General features: G+C 47.8%; 1 protein-coding gene across 3 annotated transcripts in view; it reads right to left on the bottom strand.

Annotated features, from left to right (window-relative positions):
* Tbc1d22a (TBC1 domain family member 22A) overlaps positions 1-21,852 on the bottom strand; it is a 323,373-nt gene that overhangs the window by 130,297 nt on the left and 171,224 nt on the right. For all 3 annotated transcript variants that reach the window (XM_010634302.3, XM_033766172.1, XM_033766171.1), the window contains one exon: positions 10,411-10,486. In XM_010634302.3, coding sequence (XP_010632604.1) covers positions 10,411-10,486 — 76 coding nt within the window. The remainder of the gene's footprint in view (positions 1-10,410; positions 10,487-21,852) is intronic.

Genomic DNA, 21,852 nt, shown 5'->3' on the forward strand with positions numbered 1-21,852 from the left:
AGAGGCCCACAGTAAAGGGGCAGGAGAGTGGGCAGCTCTGGCAGGCAGCAGCAGACACTGACTTTAAGATTGGACAATTCTCAGCTGTACAGAAGAGAGACTGGGCAAGACAGACCCTGACTTAGCAAGGCACTGCTGTCACTTCTACTATCCATGCAAGAGTTTCCCTCACATTTAGAAGTGACACAGTAATAGTAAAAACCATGGGGCTGGTCCCCACAGCCAATGAGCTGAAGGGCTGTCACGCAGGACTCAAAAGTCTTGGAAAGTGAACCTACAGGGGAACCCACACAGCAGCATAAACTCTGCGGACTAGGACAGCAGACAGGAAATGGTGAGCTCCCCTGACCCTTTGTGATCTTCCTCCCCAAGCTGCATTAAGCCATAGCTGTAGCTACAGGCCTGACTCAAGTGCTCTCTCCAGTGGACACCTCATCAGGCGATTCACCCACAGGAGCTGGGTGCACAAGGAGGAAATGTAGGCTTTCTGATGCCTCCCACTTCTCAGGGTCCAGGTGAGGGCACAGCATAAGAAGCATAAGAAGGTGAAGTATGGGGTGGAGAAGAGGGTGCAACCCCGGGCACAGCTGCACACTGGTCTCTCACAGAAATCAGGGCCATGGGCAAAGCTGAGCAGGATGCTTCTGGGCCTTCAAGGGGGCAAGGGGTCGGGTACACTCCCACATTCAGCACTAGTCCAGGAAAGGTACAGTGAACACAACATACAGGGGAGTGAGACCAGAGGGGGCAGGACTGTTCTTGTTTTTAATTTTTCAGTATCAGATATGAACACAGAGAATACTGCGCTGAATCCTCAGCAACCCTCCACCAAATTTTTAAAAACTTTGAACATGGTCTTACTTTAGCAGACCTAGGATAGCCTCAGATTGGTGATCCTCCTGCCTTAGCCTCCCAAGTAGCTGGAGCAACAAAGTGAACTCCACATGCCATTTCCAGCTGGGACAGGCCTCTTAAAATCCAGTCCATGATAGACCAACTGATGGGCAAAGAAGATCCAAGAGTGGAGCTCAGTGGGCAGCTACCGTGATCACCACCACCAGCAGGTAGTGGCAACCCAGGTTCAGAGTCAGCTCAGAGGCTCGGAGGCCAGGGAACATACGCCTAATATGTGCCCTTCCACTAAAATGACTCCATTTCTTTGAGATTTTTGAACTATAGAATGTATCCCTCTTCAGAAAGAAGCAACAAAACACCCATTTAGATTTTCAGTTGAAAGTGCATTAAATCAACATAACCTGTTTACTGTTTTGGAAAAATAAAAGTGCAGCTTGCTGCCGGTGTTCATTTAATTTTCAGCCATTGAGAATTACTGTATTTTGTAAACAGAAATACAACCACTAAAAGCAGAATACTATAAACAGAACAATGTCTTTTGTTTGCAAAGTCCATCCATACATAGAGCAATGTGAAAATAATAAAAGTGAGCTATTTCAGGGCAAACTTTGGTCATAAGTTCAAGACCGTAATCTGCAAGTGTCAAGGTGCACACTGCAGTCACAAGTGCCACCGTTGAGTGTTCTCGGGGCAACCGGGAAGTCGTGACACCCCTCAAGAGCAAGTGCCCATCTGGGTCCCCAGCGGAGGCTGCAGTGGGTCTAGAGGGTACCAACATGACCACCAGCACCTGCTCTCTGCCCCAGCAGCGACCTCGGTCAAGGGGGAGGGCTGGGGGCCGGCGGTGCGGGGACCGTGCCTGTGCCTGGGTAGAGGGAGCCCTGGGCCTGAGCTCACAGGCCTAATCAGGACTCGGGGCTTCCTCAGCCTCACTCACATGAGTGCTCTGCCCATCATCAGATCGGTGCACCCGAAGGAAATAGCCTTACCATCTCCAGTCCAGGGCCCAGTGCGGACGCGTGCGGAGAGAGCAGCCACGCTGCACAGTCCACCACTGCTGGTCCTGCCCTCGGACTGCTTACCTTCTAGGGGTACGAAACATTTTCACTTGAGTAGTAATAAAGCTGAACCTAGTTTACTACCTGTAGCTGAGGTCTATCTTGAAAGAGTTAAGTCAACTTTAACTTCACGATGTAGTCACAACAGCTTTTGGAGAATTTCATTAAAATCACATTTAACCTGAATTAAAAACCTGAGTAAGGAAAAATGTACAAGTAGATAAAGCTGTTTAAGACACAGAGGCAGGATTATTCGCCAGTAATGAATTCCAGCATTTTCCTCCTTAGGGACGAAAGTGTCAAAGATTAGTGACGCGGGTGGTCACTGCCACCCTCAATTTCCCTGGCTTTGGCCAATACTGGCATTGCTGGGGCTGAGAGAGGAAGTTGCTCCCCAGGACCCAGCCAGGCCAGCAGAGTGATCCATAAAGCCCCCCCAGACCCCGCTGCTGCAGCTCTCTAATTAATGATTACAGTAGCTAATGTCACACAAGGCTTAAAGTCTAAGAACTGTGCACATAACTTCACTCACTAACTCACCAGCCCAGCTAGCTGGGGACAGCAGACACGCAAATGCTCCCTGTTGAGCAGTGCTTCAGGGAGAACAGGAGTGCTTAAGGATGGATTCCAGTGAGACCCATGCCAGGAACAGGCAGCAAGCATCAAGGCGTGGGAACATGAAAAACCCAGTGGCCATGCCCAAGGCAAACCAGGACGGGAGTGTGTGTGTGCATACGTGCACAGGGATGTGTGCGTGGGGGTGTGTATGTGTGGGGTGCTGTGTGTACAGACCAGTTTCACATAATCCATTACACCTGAGGCCATATTCTCCTAGGAGGAAAGGGAAAACTGAAGTTCAGGTTTGGGTTTCAGTTCAACATTGCCTAACATGGACCTCATGCTTAGAAGGATCTCCAGACAAAACACAGGAGGCCCAGTGAAATCTGAGTTTTTCCAGGGCATATTTACTCTACAAAAGAAAAGTAAGTTCATTATTTACCTGAATTTAGATTTACTGGGACATATTATATTTTTATTGGCTCAATCTGGCATCTGGAAGCTTCAAAGTTCTGTAGGGCTGGAAACTGAGATGGGAAAAAGGAGTCACCCTATATCCTACGGTTGGGGCAGGAAAACTGGAAGGCAAACTTTTGCTGGTCACCCCAACCCCCAAGCAACCCAGGAGCCAGTGTGGTCCTGGTGCAGAACACCAGAGAGCTCACAGTCCTTGAGGACACGGGGGAGACTGGCTCATCAGTGACCAGGTTTCTCCAGCCCCTGGCCCACCAAGACTCCTCAGCCTTCTGTTCCTTCTGAGCACCTCAAGGGCAGAGCCCACCAGAATCAGGCTATAGACTCAGTGAGAGGGCCCTGCGAGTCCTATCCCAGCTCACCCCTCCAAAGCCAGATCTCTGTGCCCACAGAAACACCCACCAGCATTCATCTCGAAGCCAGTGTCACCCAAAGGGAACAAGGTGCTAACCCGTAAAGCAGTTCTTCACAGAAAAGCAAGAGTGGACCAGAGCAGGGGGACACCTGCAGAGTGAATATGTTCAAATGCCCCTTTAACAGCAAAGTCAGTTCTCTGTGGTTTCATTAATCGTAGAATGTAGCAAACACTTCATTTACACAGTCATCATCTTCACACACACAAGACATAGGGCACTGAGCAAAGGCAGGCACTGGTCCCAGGCCTCAAGCCAGACCTGAAGCTACTCTCCTCACACAGTAATGACAGGGTGGCCATCAGGGCCATGTGTGCTCAGGTTACATAGATGTGTTATGGCTGTGTCTAGATGCCCGCCCCCAAGCCTTGTGCTGTCACAGGTGGAGTTGTCCAGAGGCAGCTGGACTGAGGGTGTGTGACCCTGGGATTAAGTGTGAGATGCTGGGATTAAAGTGCCCCACGCTGTGTGCGGATGGCACCACCCAGAGGGTGGGAAGCCTGGATGAAATACAAAGGCAGCCTTGGTTGGTCCCCACTGCTGCTGCTCCTTGCTGTCTTCTGCTGACCAAGCACTGTCTCTCCTCCGTGATGCCCCTCTGCCATACTGCCGTGCCTTGGGACCAGCCAACTACACACTAAAATGTCTACAAACTGTGAGCTGAAATAAACCTTTCCTCCTTTGAGTATGGGATAATTGTCTCAGCAAGACAGATTTACTCGAGACAAGATGTGAGAGGTATAATAAAGACACAGTGTACAGAAATGTCATTAGGATTCACTGAAAAAAATGTGAAATTTCACTTTCAAATGCACATAAGCATCCCAGAGATGATGGAGCAAAACTCTCATCATGTGCTTTATACATTGAAATTGTATCACTCAGTTGGAGTATTAATGTAAATTTATCATTGCAGCAGTAAATTACTAAATAGTTGGTATGAATTATTGATTTTATGAACCAAAATCTTTTAATAAGGGACAGATTGGCAGTTAATACAAATATTGTAGATAGATGACTTCAGAATGAACATAGCTTCCTTGAGCCTACAAATGCACTCAACATTTGAATAACAGACAGGATAGTACAGAGTGGATGACATTCTAATTATACTTTCTGTAGAGCTGTTTGACACATGCCCTACTCTGATGTAAAACAAAATAGACTTTAAAATATATTTAATTTTTAGTCATTTAATTCCATTTAGCCATGAGCCTTGTTTGGGGAATTTTTTGGAATAATTATCCTCCCTGAAGAAAAACGTCAAGTCCTTAGATTTTGCTATGTACATATCTCATAAAACTGTGAAAATGAATTAAGTTGAATGGACTCCAGCTTCACACTGTGGCTTCTGAAGTCCCTCAGCGCCAGTGACCACAATGCTCCTCAGCAGAGTCACCAACAAAGGCTCCAGGGCCCAGTTGGGCGCGGCTCCATTCCATAAGAGATGAGACGGAAACGTGCTGTGCACCATGCATGGCTGGAAATGTTAGTGCCTGCACACAACTCCCAAGCCTGTCCTCTGTCTGCCACCAGCACTGGCTACAAATGCTGACAGCAGCTGCTCACCCACCTAAAACCCCAGGTGTGGACCCACCCCACCCCCAGAACAGCCTGGCCCAACCATGACGGAAGACAGTGTGAGGGGTGAAGGTTGTTCTGAGCCACTGGGATTTAGAGACTGCTTAATCATGCGCCTAACTGGGCCTGTCCCGACAGACAGCCACAGTGTAGACTTTATGCCCGGCCACATACAGCTGGCCCACGCACATATTCACACAGAGCCAGTGCAAGGCCATGAGTTCAAATGGGGCAGGACTCAAACCAAACTGCCACTGAGGACCAAATGGAACGGTGCAAAGTCAGGCAGGGGTCACAGAGGCCAGCAGTGGAGGGGACCCACTGCTGATAAGAAAGACAAGGACGGGCAGCCCAGGCAGGCACATGAGGTGGTGAGAGGTGGCACTGGGATGACAGGCACCGTGCAGCAGAGAACCAGAGAGTGTGTGCCTCCAGGAATGGCACAGCACCCTGCACAAACCCAAGGCACATCACTGCCTGCTCAGTGGGCCAGGCTCCTACAGGCCCGCTTCTCTTCACACCCAGCTCTGGGCAGACTGCCCTGGAGTCCAGAGTCCTCACAACAGCACCCTAGGCCCAGCAGCACCCCAGCAACTAGGAGGACACAGCTGTAAGCCACACACACCCAGTGTCAACTCAACAGCAGGTGGCTCTACAGAATCACATGGTACTGGAATGCATTTCTCCAAACAACCACTTCTGTGCACTGCCTTCCAGAAACATCTAGCACACCAAGTTACCACACAAGGACTGGCAAGTTCAAGAGCCTGCCCGGGGAGGGAGGAGGGCCGGAACCACACCCTGACTACAAAGGTTTCATCTGTTTCTCCCAAGTAGAGAAAAGAGAAACTCCACTTGATAAACGTTCAAGAAGCCAAATAAATAGAAGAAGAAAAAAAGTAGAAGGTGGGATTTTTGACAGCACCATAAATGTTGCAGACACAGCCTCCTTCCTCTGGCCACTGCCCTCCACCCCCCCAAATCTGCCTGCCTCCTTGGGTTATATGACAGCTACTCCTCCCTGGCTTCCCACCCCATACCAGCAGCTGTTCCCAGGAAAAACTCATTCCTGCCTGAGAGGGGCATGGAGCTGTGGCTGCTGGAGGCTGTGTGGCCCACAGCAGTCAGCTATTTGTACCAGAAGCTGCTCCTCCATACCAGGGCCAAGCCAAGATGCTTTGGGCAGGATGAGGCCCTTACTGGAACACCGGAAGGGATAACTGAGGTCCTGCAGGGCCTGTAATTGCTGAAAACCAGCTGTCCCTCATCCAGGAAATGCCAAATCCTTTTCTGGGCCCAGCATCCAGCTCTCAGACCTGATCAGTCTCCTCCAGTCCTGGGAGGGACCTTGTCTTCTGGTCGGAGCTTTAATCTGGCCCTGTCACTTCGCGGACTTTGGGCACCAGCCTCTCCCAGAGGGTCTATGCTGGCTGCCCTTGCACAGCCCAGGCCTCTCTGCAACTGCCAGCTGCTAGCTGGACTGCAGGGGCAGGTGGCTCCTGCATGGTTTCATGTGCTTCCTTCCTCATTTACAGTTTCCTCGAAACTGTGTAAAACCATCCAGGTTCAGGCGGACTCCTGGAATTTCAAATTCATTCCTGAAGCACATCTTTACTGCATAGCAACAACTCTATTTTTCAGCATATTGAAGATATCTTCTTGTACTTCTGTTGAGAAGTCAGTTCTCAATGAATAGACTTTCTTAGAAAAGTGTTTTTCTTCTCAAACTGCTCCGGATTTTCTCTCTATGTTTAGTTTAATTCAGTTCATTCTGGTGAATCCACACAGTTTTTCTGTTACTCACTGGCCTCTTGAATTTGTGAACTGGTATAGTTCTGGAAATATCTGCCAGAATCTCTTCACACTCTTACTCAGTCTCTCTCCTCTCCTTCTGTGACCCCAAATAAAAATACATTCAGGCTTTCTAACCACACCCCCTATATCTCCTACTTGCTGTATTTCATATTCTTGATTCTCTGGCTTTTTTCTAGGGCTATTTCCTTCTTGCCCATCTTCCAGTTCACTAATTTTCCCTCTAGTTGTATCTAATTTGTTAAGCCTGTCCACTCAGTTTTATTTTTGCTTATTGTATTTTTCAACTGCAGAAGTCCTACTTGCTCATTTTTCAAGTCTCTTATACAAAACTGTGCAATATATTCCCTGCAGGCACTGTTAAACTTCTTTTATTTTTTCACATTTATTAGGTAGTAGTTTATGACATGCACCTAAGAAATACAAAAGCTCAATGTTTAGAAGACCTACTTCTGTCCTCTGTTTACTCTCACTTGAAGAGTCCTGAATGCAGGATCATCATTAAGATCACTGCACTTGCAAAGAGAGCATTTGTAGAAACACTGTGAATCCTGGTGATGCTCTCCACAAGGTTTTGTTTTAGTTTTCACAAGCCTTTTGAGCTGCCCCAGTACAAAATCTCCTTAATTGGGGTTCAAACAACAGTGGTCTTCCCATGACTTGAAGTGAGATTGCAGGGCAGTGTGAGGGCTCTATGGTCCCAGGCAGTGAACACGCATGTGTGTTGGATTCCCAATCCTGAGGGAGTCAGGGTTCAACTCATCCTTCCATGAGGCCGCCAAGCTGGTGCCTCACTCTGGGATGATTCCTTCTGAATCAAGAAATAATCATGGAGCAATAGCAGCTAGGCTATTGGTCCAGGTAGTGCGTGATTTTTTCATAAACGTTCACTGCTTTTAAGAAATTTCTTTTCTTTCTTTTTTTGTTTTGTTTTGTGGCCTTAAAAAATTTGGGGGACGGGTACCAGGGATTGAACTCGGGACCTTATGCTGGCGAGAGGGGCAGGGGCACCACTGAGCTAAATCCCTGGCCCCAAAATTTTTTAAACTAACCTTTAGTTGTCTCCAATGGGGGAAATTATCCAGCCCGCCACTTCTGGAAAGAGGCATCCCTCCTACCATCACCTCTTCCTTTAATCCCAAAGTAAGTGGCTAAAGACACCAGCTCTCATTCTGTGGGAAGACAGCTTCTGCCTCAAGACTTGGGGGTCCCCGAGCTTGTCAGCGAGCAGATCCCCCTCGGAGGTGGGTCACTGCTCCCACCAGCACTGTCCCAAGGGCTGCTGCCCACCCTGCTTCACATGGCTTCCATGACCAACATGACCCTCTCTCTTCCCACACCACACCTGCAGGTCCACATGACATCTCCGTTAAACTCCGGAGTGCCAGACAGGAGCTGCTCAGGACACAAAAGTGTTCCACATGCCGCCTTCACACCCTCCAGCCCCGGCTAACAACAGGACAACCAGGCAGCCGGATACCTCCATCTTGCCTCACACCGCCCTCCGGTCTCCTTCTGCGCCAGGCCTTCTCCACTCCCTTTTAACCTTTGGCCCACAACAGTGCCGCTGCAACTCCTGAATTCTTCAACTTGATTTTGCAGAGCAATTTAGCTCCCTCCTCACCATCTCAAATGGATCTGCCACAGATCCTTACCTTTCTTCATCTGTGAGCCCAAGAAGGTATCCCCTGCATCAAAGTGAAACATTTTAGAAATAAATGCTGACCTTCCCTGGAAATGGAGAAATGAGGCAGTGGTTTTCTCTCAAAAGCAATTTCTTCTTCGTAACACATCCCACCTTAATAAAATCTTTACAGTCCCTAAAAAAGTTCCAAAGATACAAATTCTCTCTCCCAGAGGTGGTGATGAGTCACAGGCGGTGTTGCTCCCAGTAGTACACAGGGAAGACAGGTCCCAGCCAGGCTGAGCTCTGCAGACAGTGTATGCTTCCTGCTTGGGGTGCACTTCCTGCTTGGAAGGCCGGCATCCTTACACTGAAGCCATCACGGAAATTCTCTAAGCATTCATGGACAGAACAGGAACAATGAGGCTGCCCCAGTTAGCCTCCTTCCGAGAGGATCTTCTCTGCTATGAAGAGCCAATCCTCTAAGCAAAAGGGTGCAGGATAAAAATGCCCTACAGAAGCTGCACGGGAAATAAAGAGATGTTTTACTGGAGAACACAGACTCATACAGGGTTCCTCCGGTGTTTGCTGCCTCTCCTTTAAATAATCACCCAGAAAACCTGCGATGTGCTTCTTCCACACCTCAGCAACAGAGAAAATCAATTCAAGTATTTCCCCAACTGCAGCAACGGAGCAAATGAGCACTAGCCACAACTTTCTGACCTCCAAGAAAATATAAAATATGCCTTTAAAGGGGCACAAGAGGAAAAGAAGAACCTGTGAAGAACAAGTAATTCACATCTTTGCAAGTCGTATTTCAAAGAACTAAATGGGACCGGGGAACGCTTGTGAAATTGCTGGCAGGGAAAAGAACCCAACTACAGCCAAGTTAAATCTCAGTGTGCGTGCAGAGCGAATGAAGGTAAATGCACTGACAGAGGCAAAAAATCAGTATTTTGAGTAGATAGATTAAGAAGTAACTAAATGTAATGCTGAATCCAATAAAGTATCATTGGAAGAACTGGGCAAGACTTCATAATATGGAAATTAGGTAATAACCATTAAACATGGAGCTGAAAATCAGCTTCAATCAAGGAACAGAATGGAGTTTATAATTTGTACGGCTCCATTTGATAATGTCACTCGTGGCTACCCACACCAAGTGCCTTTCCAGTGCAGACTCCAGTGACAAACGTCTACACGGCCGGGCAGGCAAGGGCAGGCTCGGAAGCTGCTTGACCTCAGAAGGCCAGCTGCCATGTCTGAGGTTCAAACAAAGCACTATTTCTCTGTACATTCAATGAAACGATTTGCCAGCTCACCTGGGACTCTAGGAAAGAGCGAGTCTCTCCTCAGCAGCTCATCGCTGACCAGCGGGTGTCACAAACAGACGCACGGTTCTGCTTGGCATCACTTCGTTAATGCTCTGTTCATTAATTTAACAAACTATCAGGAGACTCTGCTGGGAATGGGCAAGCATTATCTCTCAACTTTCATTTAATTAAACTCCACTATTGCAATGTGACAGTCAGCACACTGCAGGGGGAATTATTTTAAGGATAAAGGTAAAAAGTATTTCAAAGCCCCCACTTAAATATGAAAGCATAATCTAAAATTGCCCGAGCACACACTATAATTTTTCTATAATATTAAAGATGTTATTTCCAGTGTTGGTAATGAATTGGATTCCATGGAGAAATTAGGCTAACCTCCTCAATAACGAAACGATGCACACAGTGAGGAGAGCACCAAAGGACAGCCACAAACAACCACTCGGTCACCCAGGTGACGACAAGGCGTGAGAGCTGCCTGCTCAGGGTGTGCCCGTTACCCTCCTCCTGGCTTCTGCCGCCTCCTGATGATGACACGGAGGGGCAGGCGTGGAGGGAGAGATGTGTACTCTATGGCTGCCTTGGGGACACACAGGTGTGAGCAGGCCTGGGCGCCGTCGGCCCACAGGGACAGCATCCTCTGAGGCCCGAGCTGCCTCCCTGAGCCCCCCACCAGCCCTCTCCCTGAACCCAGAGCTGCTTACCATCAATCCGGCTCACCAGTTCCTCCAACATCTTCACTTTCATTTGAATTCCAGGTTGGGCAAAAGTGTAGTTGTCCTAAGGAAGGAATAACAATATGTGTATCATATACATAAAATTAAAGTGTTTTCCAAAGAGGAAAAGGTGGCCAAAATAACTTCGAAACAGCAAATTTTACAGTCACATGAATTTGCAAATCTCAAGACTGTTTTGGAAATGGACTAAGGGGATGCATGGGGCTCCGCAGGACACCACCAAGGCGTCGCCCCACTGGGTCGTGCTCACTCTCAGGAAGGAAAGTGCACACTTACGATGGCAGCCGACACACGCAGAGGGAAGTGCTTCCTGGTGCATTTCTATATGCAAATGGAAGGTATTTACAGTTAAACTGAATAAATAGGCACCACAGGCCCAGTTCTTGAGCAGAACAGTCTTCGGAAATGACTGCTTCTTCGGGCACAGGGACAGCAAGTACTCAGTCCTGCCAGGGAAGCCAGCGCCACGTGAGAGTCTGAGCAACAACACTCAGGGCTGACAACACTGCACGAGGAAAACTCGGCTGCATATGTGATGCCTCTCAGACTAATGAGTCCCCAAGGCTGAGACAGAAGAACCTGCGTGGGGAGGCAGTGCGTGTTTCAAGTCAGACGGACCTAAAACAGAACCTCAGCTCCGTTAACTGTGTAACACAGGATGTGTGACCTTGGCAAGCAGAATAACCTCCCTGGGCGATAAGAATGACAGCCCTGCCTTGTAGAACAGCTCTGAAGCTTCTAGGAAACCCTTTGAGTGGTGTTGCACAGAAGGGGATTCAAGACACAATAGACACCTAGACAACAGCACCGCTATGAGGACTGCTGTCGCCACCCAGGACAGCAGAAAGGACGCTGACCCCGCCTCGTCCCACAGTGGGGATGCACAGATGCAGCTCTGGCCGGGGAGGAGTGCAGGGCGATGCCTGGGCCCAAGCCTGGAGGCTGCAGATGGAGCAGAAGTGAGAGGGCCTCACAGTGATCTCCCAGGGTGCACAGTTATCATGGGGTCCTTACACGAGGAGGACACAGGAGTTGGTGGCAAGGACTCAACCACCAGCACTGGCTCCGAGGGCCTCAGCACTGGACAGACAGGGAGGCCTATGCTCCCCTGAGCCTCCAGGAAGAACATAGACTGCAGGCACCTTGACCTCAGCCCCAAGAGGCCAGGGTCAGCACTGACCTCCAGAACTGAGACAATAAATCTATGTTCTTTTAACCACCAGGGCTACAGTAATTTTTTTATGGCAGCAATAAAAACTAATATAGAAGGTTTAGCGGATGTACTTTGTTGGAGCTTCTACAACTCACTAAGAAATAAAAAGAAGAGCACCAGGAGCCATAAAATGACAGGATTAAACCTAGGTTTCTGGGGAAGTCCAGGCTTAGGTTCTGAAGCCCCTAGTGAGCAGACAGCCTCTGGTCAGATCAGTACCCCAGCAGTTTTGTTCTCAGTCAGTGACATTGCAGAAGGCCCCACCAGCCTTGTAAGGCCACAGGCAACATGGCCTTGGGCACAGGCAGCTGCAACTTGCTAGGCAGGACTAGCACAGATGGGTGAGCACTCCAATACATCACATGGCCTTTGTGGCCTTGCAGACCAGGTGGCCCTGCTTCCCGCACACCTCGGGCACAGGTGTCTGCTGCAGGGTTGCAGACAGAGAGCAGCTGCTGCCCATCTTCCACCAGCAGTCAGAACCCAGGTCAGAAGCAGAGGGACTGATCCTGATCCCAGGTTCCTCATCTACAGGTTCAGGGTTGGAAAACACTGGAGTCAGGCATCCTGGAGGGGCTTCTCGAAGTGCCCACTATGCAGAAATCCCATGTTCTCAGAAACATCCCAGGCTTTAATGGAAGAATGATGGAGCCAGTACAGAGGAGTCAGGCCTCGGGGGGCCCACAGGACAAAGTAAGAGAGCTCCAACACCCCAGCTCGTAACTCCAGGAGGAGACTTCCAGGAGGGGACTCTCCTAGGAGGCACATAGAGCTGAGGCTGACTTCGGGCCAGCAGCAGTTTCCAAGACCAAAGTCAAATGTGAAAAGTAATAACAGCAGTTGCATCTGACACAGTGTTCTTGCTCACTCTCACATACACACACACATGCGCACGCGCGCTCACACACACCATGCACACACACATACTGTGCACACCCACTTCCTAACAAAGGCAGGAGCAGCACCCACTGTGGCACAAAGCTAAAAATGCCTGCAAGGCACTGTGGATGCTTTTGCAGACATGGAAAATGAGCAGAATCATCCCTATCCTCCTGCTGAGAGCTCTCCCAGGTGGATTTCAAGGGACAGCCTCTGGGTTCCAAACTGACATCTCTGCAAGGGGAAAAAAAGGCAGCATCTGCCAGCCGCACTCAGAGTAATGCTAGGTCCTCCGTTAGCCTGAGGACAGGAAGGAGGCCCTTTCAGAACGCAATCTCACCAGGACGACTCCCAGGGGCCCGGGCATGGTTGTTTTCTAGGTTTGCTGAGTTCTCTGATAAAATCTGGGTCCTCCTAAAAGTTGAACTCTCAAAAGTGAGGGCTGTCAGAGACCAGGCATCTAACACTCTAGGCATCTGGGCTCTGAAGGGGCATTGCTCCTCCCAGTGAGGTCTGAGCCCCTGCTGGCTAAAATGGTGGCAATGGCAGTCAAGGGAAAAGTGTGAGTTGTCATAGCTCTGGACTTCAGCAGGCATAAGAAATTTTGATTCTGGACTGCAATTCCTTTGAATGTCATCATCTTTGGACCTGAGCTTGGAAAGGTTAGCCTGTAAGATTTCATTTCTCCAGGGCAACTGGTGACAGAAGGAGGTTTATATTCAAATCTGGGGCATTCTACATTGCTGCACGTTTACAGACTGCCACTTAACCTGACAGACGAATTTCTGATAAGCCAGTTTGAACAGTACAGCTGGATAGAATTAAGGATAAGAAATACACTAGAGAGTGGTTTGCAGCCTCAGGTAGAGAAAGCACTTGGAGATCAGTCCATTAATGTTCTGTTCTGCACATTTCAGTGCCATCAGGAGTATATTCCAACAGTTCACACTTCCCTGGGGTCCCGGGACAACACCTTCAAGAGTGGGGGCCTTCAACGTGCTGTGCTAAGCACTGTGTGTTGTCCTCCACTGGCCAGGGATCTGTGCAAACACCAGGCTGAAAAGGCTGGATGTGGAGAACTGGGAGCTCTTCCCAGACCTGGGCCTTCTTCTAAATAAAAGGAGCTCAGTCAGTACCTGTATTGTATCCCCCAAAACACCCACCCCAGAGGCCACTGTGACTCCTAAACCCAGAAAGCAGCAGCCAGTGAGCTCAACACCCCTACTTCCCCAAATATCTTAGGAGTCAGCCCTTCCAGAAGGCTCTGCTGAGCAGGAGGGTGGCCTGCCAGGTGTGGCACTGGCCAGGGTAGAATGGAGGAGTCTAGACAATCCTAGGATTCAGTCAACCGGTTTATTTGGCTCCAAAACCATGATAGGATTTCAAGCCTCTCATTTAGCAGAAATAAAAGTTATTCTTTGGCCTCCATCTGCCACTATTTTGTTTTATTTCTCAATTTGCTCAAGAGCCAGGGAGGGAAGATGGGTTCTCAGAGATCCAAACAATGAGAAAAGAACAACAGCCAAAAGTCTGTTTTAAAAGGCAGGGGAATAAAATATCCACATTTTTAAAAGACCGGTCAAGGCTGGCAGGCACCTGGCTGCAGGCCAGAGCAGGAAGGCCAGCCTTTGGACCATGCCCACTCAGGGGACGCTGGGAACTCCAAGGGTAAAACCGCCACAGCAGAGGCCACTGTAGAGCACTGTGCCTGTGCCCAATGAGGAGTCCACAGGTGGCAGAAGGCCCTGCTCTGCAGCTGGGACGCCTCTGAGGGCAATCTTGGGAGCAGACACCAAAGCTAAGGACTCCCATGGGGAGAGGTGAGAGGAAGCCCTACAGCACACGGGCCTCCCCAACACCCCCAGACAGGAGAAGCCTCTCCCCACACGCCTGAGTCAGAAAGCAACTGCTGTGCAGATGCACAGATGGGCAGCAAAACAGGCACAGAGCAAGAATGCTGTGCACTTCCGAAATATTAACTGTAAGATATTAATATTACTCCCTTCATAAAAGTAAGCAGGCACATCTCCACCGAAGGAGGTTTTTATTTTGGGTCTTTAGAAAAGGATGCAATTTACAAAGTGCTCAGGAAGTCTGCAGAACTTAGGGGCCTTGAGGGAGCCATTGTGTACAGGCAGCTGGGCTCTACGACAAGCCAGAAAGGATGCCCGCCCCCACCTGCCCCGCAGCACCTGGCCTTAGTGCAGCCAACAGCACTGCTCTGCTCAGAAGAGTGAAGCTTTCTGAGAGCATCTTGAGAAGAGCAAAACCAAACACCACCATGAGCTCAGTCAGAAGGGCCCACCACACGCACCTGCTAAACCCACAGCCCCTGCCCCTCAGGCACACCCCTTTCCACCAACCTTACTCTGGCAGGAAGGTTTCTGCCCAGTGCAGACACCAAATCTGCCTTGCCAACCAGGCCCAGACCTGCCTCTGACACAACTCTGAAAACCCTTCTTGCAAAGAACAACCCAAGGCTTTCATCGGCTTCAGTACTTGCAAGGTGGACCAGCCCATAGCCCTGGGCCCAGTGCCCTGTGTGGGCTCTGACTGCAACGACAGGAAGCTGTGAAGGCTACTGCCGTGCTGCACACAATTTCCACTTGTGATACAGCAATCTAATTTGTGCAACCACTGCACCAACCCCATGTAAGGCAGAACCATGTCCAACTGTTGCTCTGTTCATTCAACACATCTCAAGGGCCTCCTGTGTGCCAAAGAATTAATTCTAGGTCGGGGATTTAGCTCAGTGGTGTCACCACCTGCCTCACAAGTGAAAGGACCCGAATTTGATTCCCAGTACATCCCTCAAAAAAAGAATTAATCCTGAGCATCACTGCTGTTGAGAAAAGTTAAGAACAGCAGCCTGACTCTGCCCTCAGAGGTCTGTGTGCAAGGTGAGGATTTGGCTGGCCTCTGGAAAGTTGGACATGGGGGCTCCCCACTCCTGACTGAGCGTGCACTATGGTGCCCAACAGCAGAGTAGCTAGAATTTGGGGGCACGCCAGGTAGGGGTGTCCACAGGATCAGCCCCCAGTGACACCTGGGCACCGAGTCTTCGAGGCTTCTGGGGTGCTGGCCCAGCTCACAGCTGGAGGAATCACTGGGACAGGATGTAGAGGGCTGCACCTGGGCTCCTCGGGACTTATGCCTTCTTCCACAGTCGATTCTGCTTTGCATCCCGGTAAGCAATGAATCCCAACTGTGAGTGCAACTCTAAGCTGCAGCCTGTAGGTCACCAAAGCTGAGGTGGAGCTTGGGGTCTCCTGACACAGACAAAAGAAACACAGACGGAGCCCCCTATTCACAGAGGCAGCCACAAAGTAGCTGGGCAAATGTTCGTGGCCCTTATCATGCAAAGGCAGGGTGAGTGCTGACTGACCACTCAGCACAGAGGGGCTTGACCTGGGAGATCACGAGGGGGCAGTGTGGCTAAGATGAGCGAGAAGGAAAGCTCTGAGCAAAGCTGGTGGGAAGGAGGGCACATGTGCAGCACAGCCTGCAACCCTAGGGGCAGTGCAACAGCACGCACTCCAGGAAAGGTGGGAGGCTGGGCAGCGAAGAGGCTAAGGCAAGAAGAGGTCATGCCAAGGCCCAAGGCCACACAGGATGAGACCATGGCCCACTGCCCAGTGAGGAAGGGAACAGGACGGGGAGCCACCATAGCAACAAGGTTTGCATTCAGAGAGATGCTCCCAGCTGCTCAGGGGAGAAATCAGAGAATGAGACCTAAGGGGATGAAGGAAACCAGTGAGGAGACAACTGCTGTAATCTAGGCAGAACAATGACAAGAGCTTCCATGAAGACGCAGCCAACCCAAACTGCTTCTTTCTGACCTATACTGGTTGGTTTTTTGAACTTGAACACAGGATTTTGTATTTACTCCTATTACCATGCGCATTCGATGGTTCTCAGCTGGCATTCCAGGCAGCTGAACTCATTCTGAATCTTGATTATGTCATCTATCACATTAGCTGTCCCTCCAAGCTGAGGAGCACTGGTTAACCAATATCCTCGATGTCTTCATTACACTCTCTGAGAAGAGGGGGAAAGGACAAGGCCAAGGACAGGGCCCTGTGGCACGCCTCTCAGAGACAGCACTGGAGCAGAGAGGTGCCATAAAAGCATATAGAGCCGTGTTTAACTCCTCACTTCCCACCTGCTAGCCGAATTTCTTGGGTCTCCTGTTTCCTCTTCAGTAAAATGCAGAGCAGAGAGGCCCCTGTCAAGGGCTCTGGGAGTATTACATGAGTGAATATATGTAGAAGAACCTATGGCAGTGGCCACCTCCAGTACAGACCCAAGCCCCCTGTCCCCAAGGGCCACAGCTGGTGCTGGTCGTAGGATGGAGGCGGGACTACAGGCTGCCACCAGCCATGGGGTGGCCAACCCCTCCCAATGTAAACTACTTCAATGCCAGCCACTTTTTTTGAGACAGACCACCCTATTCACCAGCATCAAGTGGGAAACAGCACTTGAAGGTGGTCTAGGATAAAATACAGATGCAGAGTGAAAGGAGCAGAACAAACAGGGAAAAGAGAGACAGCCAATAAGCCACAGAGAAAACGGACAGACTAAGAGAAGCCAGCTGCACAGGTTACCCACCATATGATTCTACCTGAGTGACATTCTGGAAAAGGCAAAGCCAGAGTAAAAAGTAAAGTAAAAAGATCCTTGGCTGTCAGGGCTTAGATGGAGGGAGGGGTAAACAGGTGGTGCACAGGGGAGTTCAATGCCATGAAACTACTCTGCGTGACGCTGTAACAGTGGACCCATGTCATCAGATATTTGTCAAAATGCACCGAGAGTGACCCTAATTAAAGTATGGGTTTGAGTCAGTAATAATGTCCCATTATTGGCTTATCCATCATAACAGTGCACCCACTAAGGTGGCGTGTCCAGAAGATGAGAAACTGGGTTAGGAGAAGGAGTACAGGGGAACTCTTTAACTTTTGCGCACTTTTTCTGTACCCTGAAACTGCTCTAAAAAAACAGAGGCTATTAATTTTTTTAAATACTTAATTCATCTAAAAGAAGGTAGAAAAGACGAAAACAATAGAAAATAAACAACAAAATGGCAACCTTAACCCCAACCACATAAAGAATTACACTAAACACAGTATGAACAGAAATGAACTAAATACACACTAAAAGGATAAGGAAGCAAGTACCAAGTATAAGCTACATACAAGAAAGGCATGTAAAATAGGTACAAACAGATTAAATTTGAAAAGCAGGATGGGAAGAGGAAGGGAAGGCTTGGTTGGCATCTGGGAAAATGGACCTCGAGTCAGGGGTATGGTCAAAAGCCAATAGGAGTAGATCAGATCGATAAACAACAAGCACACAGACCCCACAAGATAGCACGTGTGCACACCCACTGACCAAGACTCAAATTGTGACAGAAATCTGACAAACTAAAAGAAGGAATATATTAACAGTCATATTTCCAAGTTTTAGACATTTTCACTCTGTAACTGATAGAAAAAGAAGACTGAAAAATCAATAAAGTGTAGAAGAGACTAGACAGAAACTCCCTCCAGCACAGCAGGCCCAGGAAACATTCACCAAGAGAGACTATACGAAGGACATAAAACAAGACTACTCAGTCTCATTAGCAATATAAGGAATGGAAGACTTCATTCCAATCAGCTCCTACTGATTTTTAAAGAACAGTCAAAAAAAAGACAGTGAGTGGAAATACATCAATAAATTAGACAACCCATTTAAAATGGTCACATTTCTTTTTTAAAAAATGACAAGAGAAGAAATAGAAAATCTGGACAGCCCTAACCTGGGTGGAAAGTAAATTCATATTTTCTCACAAAGAAACTTCCAGGCTAAAATGTCTTCGCCACTGAATTGTATCTACCATTTAAGGAATAAACAGTACTAATCTTACACAAACTCTTTCAGAATTTATTGGAGCATTTTATAAAGCCACCATCTCCCTAATGCCAAAACAAAAAGGTCATCAGGAAAACAATAAAACTAAAGGCCAGTAATCTTCCTGAACAGAGATGTAAAAATCATTAAAAATATATTAATAGAGATAATTCAGAAATATATAAAAGGATTATATTTTATGATAAAAATGACAAAGTGGAGTTTATCTTGGGACAAGGTAGGGTTTACCTCAGGAATGCAGGTTGGTTTAACATTCATAATCAATGTCCCTCCCTAAGTTAACAAAATAAGTAAAAAAATCATATCAGCATTTCAATAGGTGAAAAAAAGCATTTACCGATATAAGGATTCATCGTTTTTAAAATATGTTGGCAAACTAAGATCTGTCTTCCTGTTCTTCATCCACCAAGTCTTAAGAATTCAATCCTCATCTTCCACTTCTATTATATACCAAGTATCCCTGAAATACTTTTCCAAAAGCTAGACCCCTTCCCCTGCTTTACCTTGCACTGCCAGCAACGCCCCCACAAAGGGTCAAGGGTCAACACCATGCTTAGGGTAGGAGCCTGAAGGCATCGCTTTCTCCAGTACTAACTGTCCTCAGAACTCAATGCTGCACTTCTGGCCCTTCACAAAGCAACACAGCAGGATAAGTTCATAAAAGCCAGTGCACTGAAAAGAAAGGAGTAATACCCCTTCATTTGCAAAGGACACCTTTCTGATGCTGACAATCCTGAGGCATCCACAGAGAAGCTCCTAGAATTGGCAAGAACCAGTATGTGGCATACTATATTTTCCAAGTGCAGCCACAACAATGTCTGCTATTCTACGTGCTCATCTGTGATGTGATCATGCTACCCCGCATCAAGAGGCGGGGTCCATTTCCCTCCCAGGAATCTGGGTAAGCCGTGACTACTTCAATAAGAGAGCGCAGCATACCCACAGCCACAGCAGGAGCATAATATGGGACATCTGATGCTCAGTCCTGGAAAATGCAACTCCCCCCTTGTCTTCTAGAAGCTACTGTGACCTGTGGGCCACCATGTGAGGAGCCTGACTGTCTTAGCCATGTGAAGAAGCAGTGAGTAAACAACAATGCCATCTAAAATCTTAGTCCCCCATCCTCAACTCCAGCCACCACACCCCGCACAAAAGGAGACCCAAGTGACTCCAGCCCCAGGCGTCCATTGTGACAGCCTCAGGGCTTCCCACCTGAGGCTCCAGACATTGTGGCGCGTGGGAAACTAGTCATGTCCCAGCCTGACAGAAATGCTGACCTACACAATGTAAGAGGACAAAAAAATAGTTGCTTTAACTCAAGAAGTTTTGGAGTGAGGATGTGATATGCAGCAATAGTAGCTGGGAATCTATGTTGGTCTATGAAATCCAGGTGTTTTTGTGTATACCAATAGTAAAAAATAACAAATCTATACCATGTAAAGTAGCGTTAAAACCCCAAAATATTAGGAACAAATTTAACAAAATACAAACACAATCCATACACTAAAAGTTATTAGGTGCTTCGGAAGATAAATTAAAGGATAAACAAATAAAGAAATACACCATGCTAATGAACTACAAGACTTAATACTATTAATAATTAGTCGAATTTAGGGAAACTGTCAACAGAGTCAATGTTATTCCAGTGGAAATCCCAGCAGGCTTTTTATTTTTTAGGTTTTGGTACAAAATGCCAGTCTAACAATAAACTTTACAAGAAAATGCAACGGACCAAAACATTTCAAGGTAATTTTTTAGAAGGATAAAGGTGGAAAATTTACCTTATTCTACTCCAAGAAACACTACAGTAACTAAGACAGAATGAACTGGCATAAAAATTCAGTAATAGCCCAACAAGACAAAAGAGAATCCAGAAATAGATGCACACTTACACGGGCATTAAAGTCTCAGCAAAGATGCAAAGCAGTCTTTAAGAAAGCAAACAGTACTGTTTTCAACAAATAGTGTTGTGTTCACTAGACTATACACAAAAAATAAACCCGAATTCCTTCCGCGTGGTGCACACAGGAATTAAGTCAAGCTAGAGTAAAGGCCTAAAGTAAAATTACAGAGCTTCTAGAAGAAAAGCGTGGGAAAATATCTTGGCATCGTGGGAGCAAGCAAAGGACTTTAATGAGTACACAGAAAACAACTGTCACAAAAGAAAATAATTAACTTTTATTAAAACTAAATTGTTCTGCTTAATAGAAGACACTGTTGAGAAAATGAACTGACAAGCCACAGACTGAGAGAGAGTACTCTCAAAATATAAATCTTGACAAAGGATTGCTACACAGAATAAACAAAGAACATGCAAGCAATGCAATGTTGGTGAAATTGCACTTTGATGTGGAAGGGCCAGAATTTATACCATGGATGACAGGTGAGTGAAACTGGACAACCGCTTTGGTGAAAAGACCTGTCTCTTACACAAAGCAAACGTCCTTCTATGTGCGACCCAGCCAATCCACACCCAGGACGCCCAAAAGAAATGGAACTCATCAGCAACCAGACACACACAGAAATATCACAGAAGCATCACTCCTCAGGGCCAACTCTGGAAACGCCTTGGCACCCACTGTCAGGAGGACGGATGAACAATGCTGAGGCAGACAATGGAGAACTAGGTAATAAAAAGAATAAAAAATTCATTCAAGCAACAACGTGAATTTTTATGTTTTCAATGCTATTTTATATTAATTTTTTTAAATTTTCACTTATAAATTGCTTGCTGCTCAATGGCTCATTCTTAATGAATCTTCTCTTGCAGCCCAGTAACTAACACGTTCTTGTCTGTTTAATAAACCTTTCTAAAATGTTGATGAATGCTTGATTTTATCGACCTGGGCTCTAAAATCACATCCCTCTGCCTCTTGGACACACACAGCGTGACCCAGTTGGTACTGAGATACTTGAGCCCTCACCTGGAGGGCTGCCTGCTGGTCCTGGGTGGGCACTGTGTCAATGTCCACAAACACCAACTTACAACTGGCCTGCTGAGCGGCTCCCTGCCTCATTTCCAAGCCACAACCAACCCCTTTGTCGTTCTGCCTTTGAGCCAGCTGGCAGACAGCATCATCTGAAGTACAGACCACAGGGGTTACAGGCATCTGAGTGACTCCTGAGGTCCCCAAGACAGCCTCCCAACCACCTGGGTTCCAGTTGCTTACTCTCTCCATGAAGATTCTCCTACCCTCTGCCCTCAGCTCCTCGCCTTCCTGGAACACAAACTAAGAACTGAACTTCTCCCCAAATAGACCCCGGTTTCCTGGCCTGGCTCTGGGTTGTCAGTTAACTCACCAGCCTTGCTTGTACATTCCACCCCACCAGGACAAAGCCCCCCAGGCCCTGTCCTGGCCTCCTAGTTTCCAGCCCTTCTCAACAACAAGGGCCAAGGTAAAAGGGCT

Source organism: Fukomys damarensis, unplaced genomic scaffold (assembly GCF_012274545.1).
Source record: "Fukomys damarensis isolate Sample0158 unplaced genomic scaffold, DMR_v1.0_HiC HiC_scaffold_19, whole genome shotgun sequence".
NCBI classification, from domain to species: domain Eukaryota; kingdom Metazoa; phylum Chordata; class Mammalia; order Rodentia; family Bathyergidae; genus Fukomys; species Fukomys damarensis.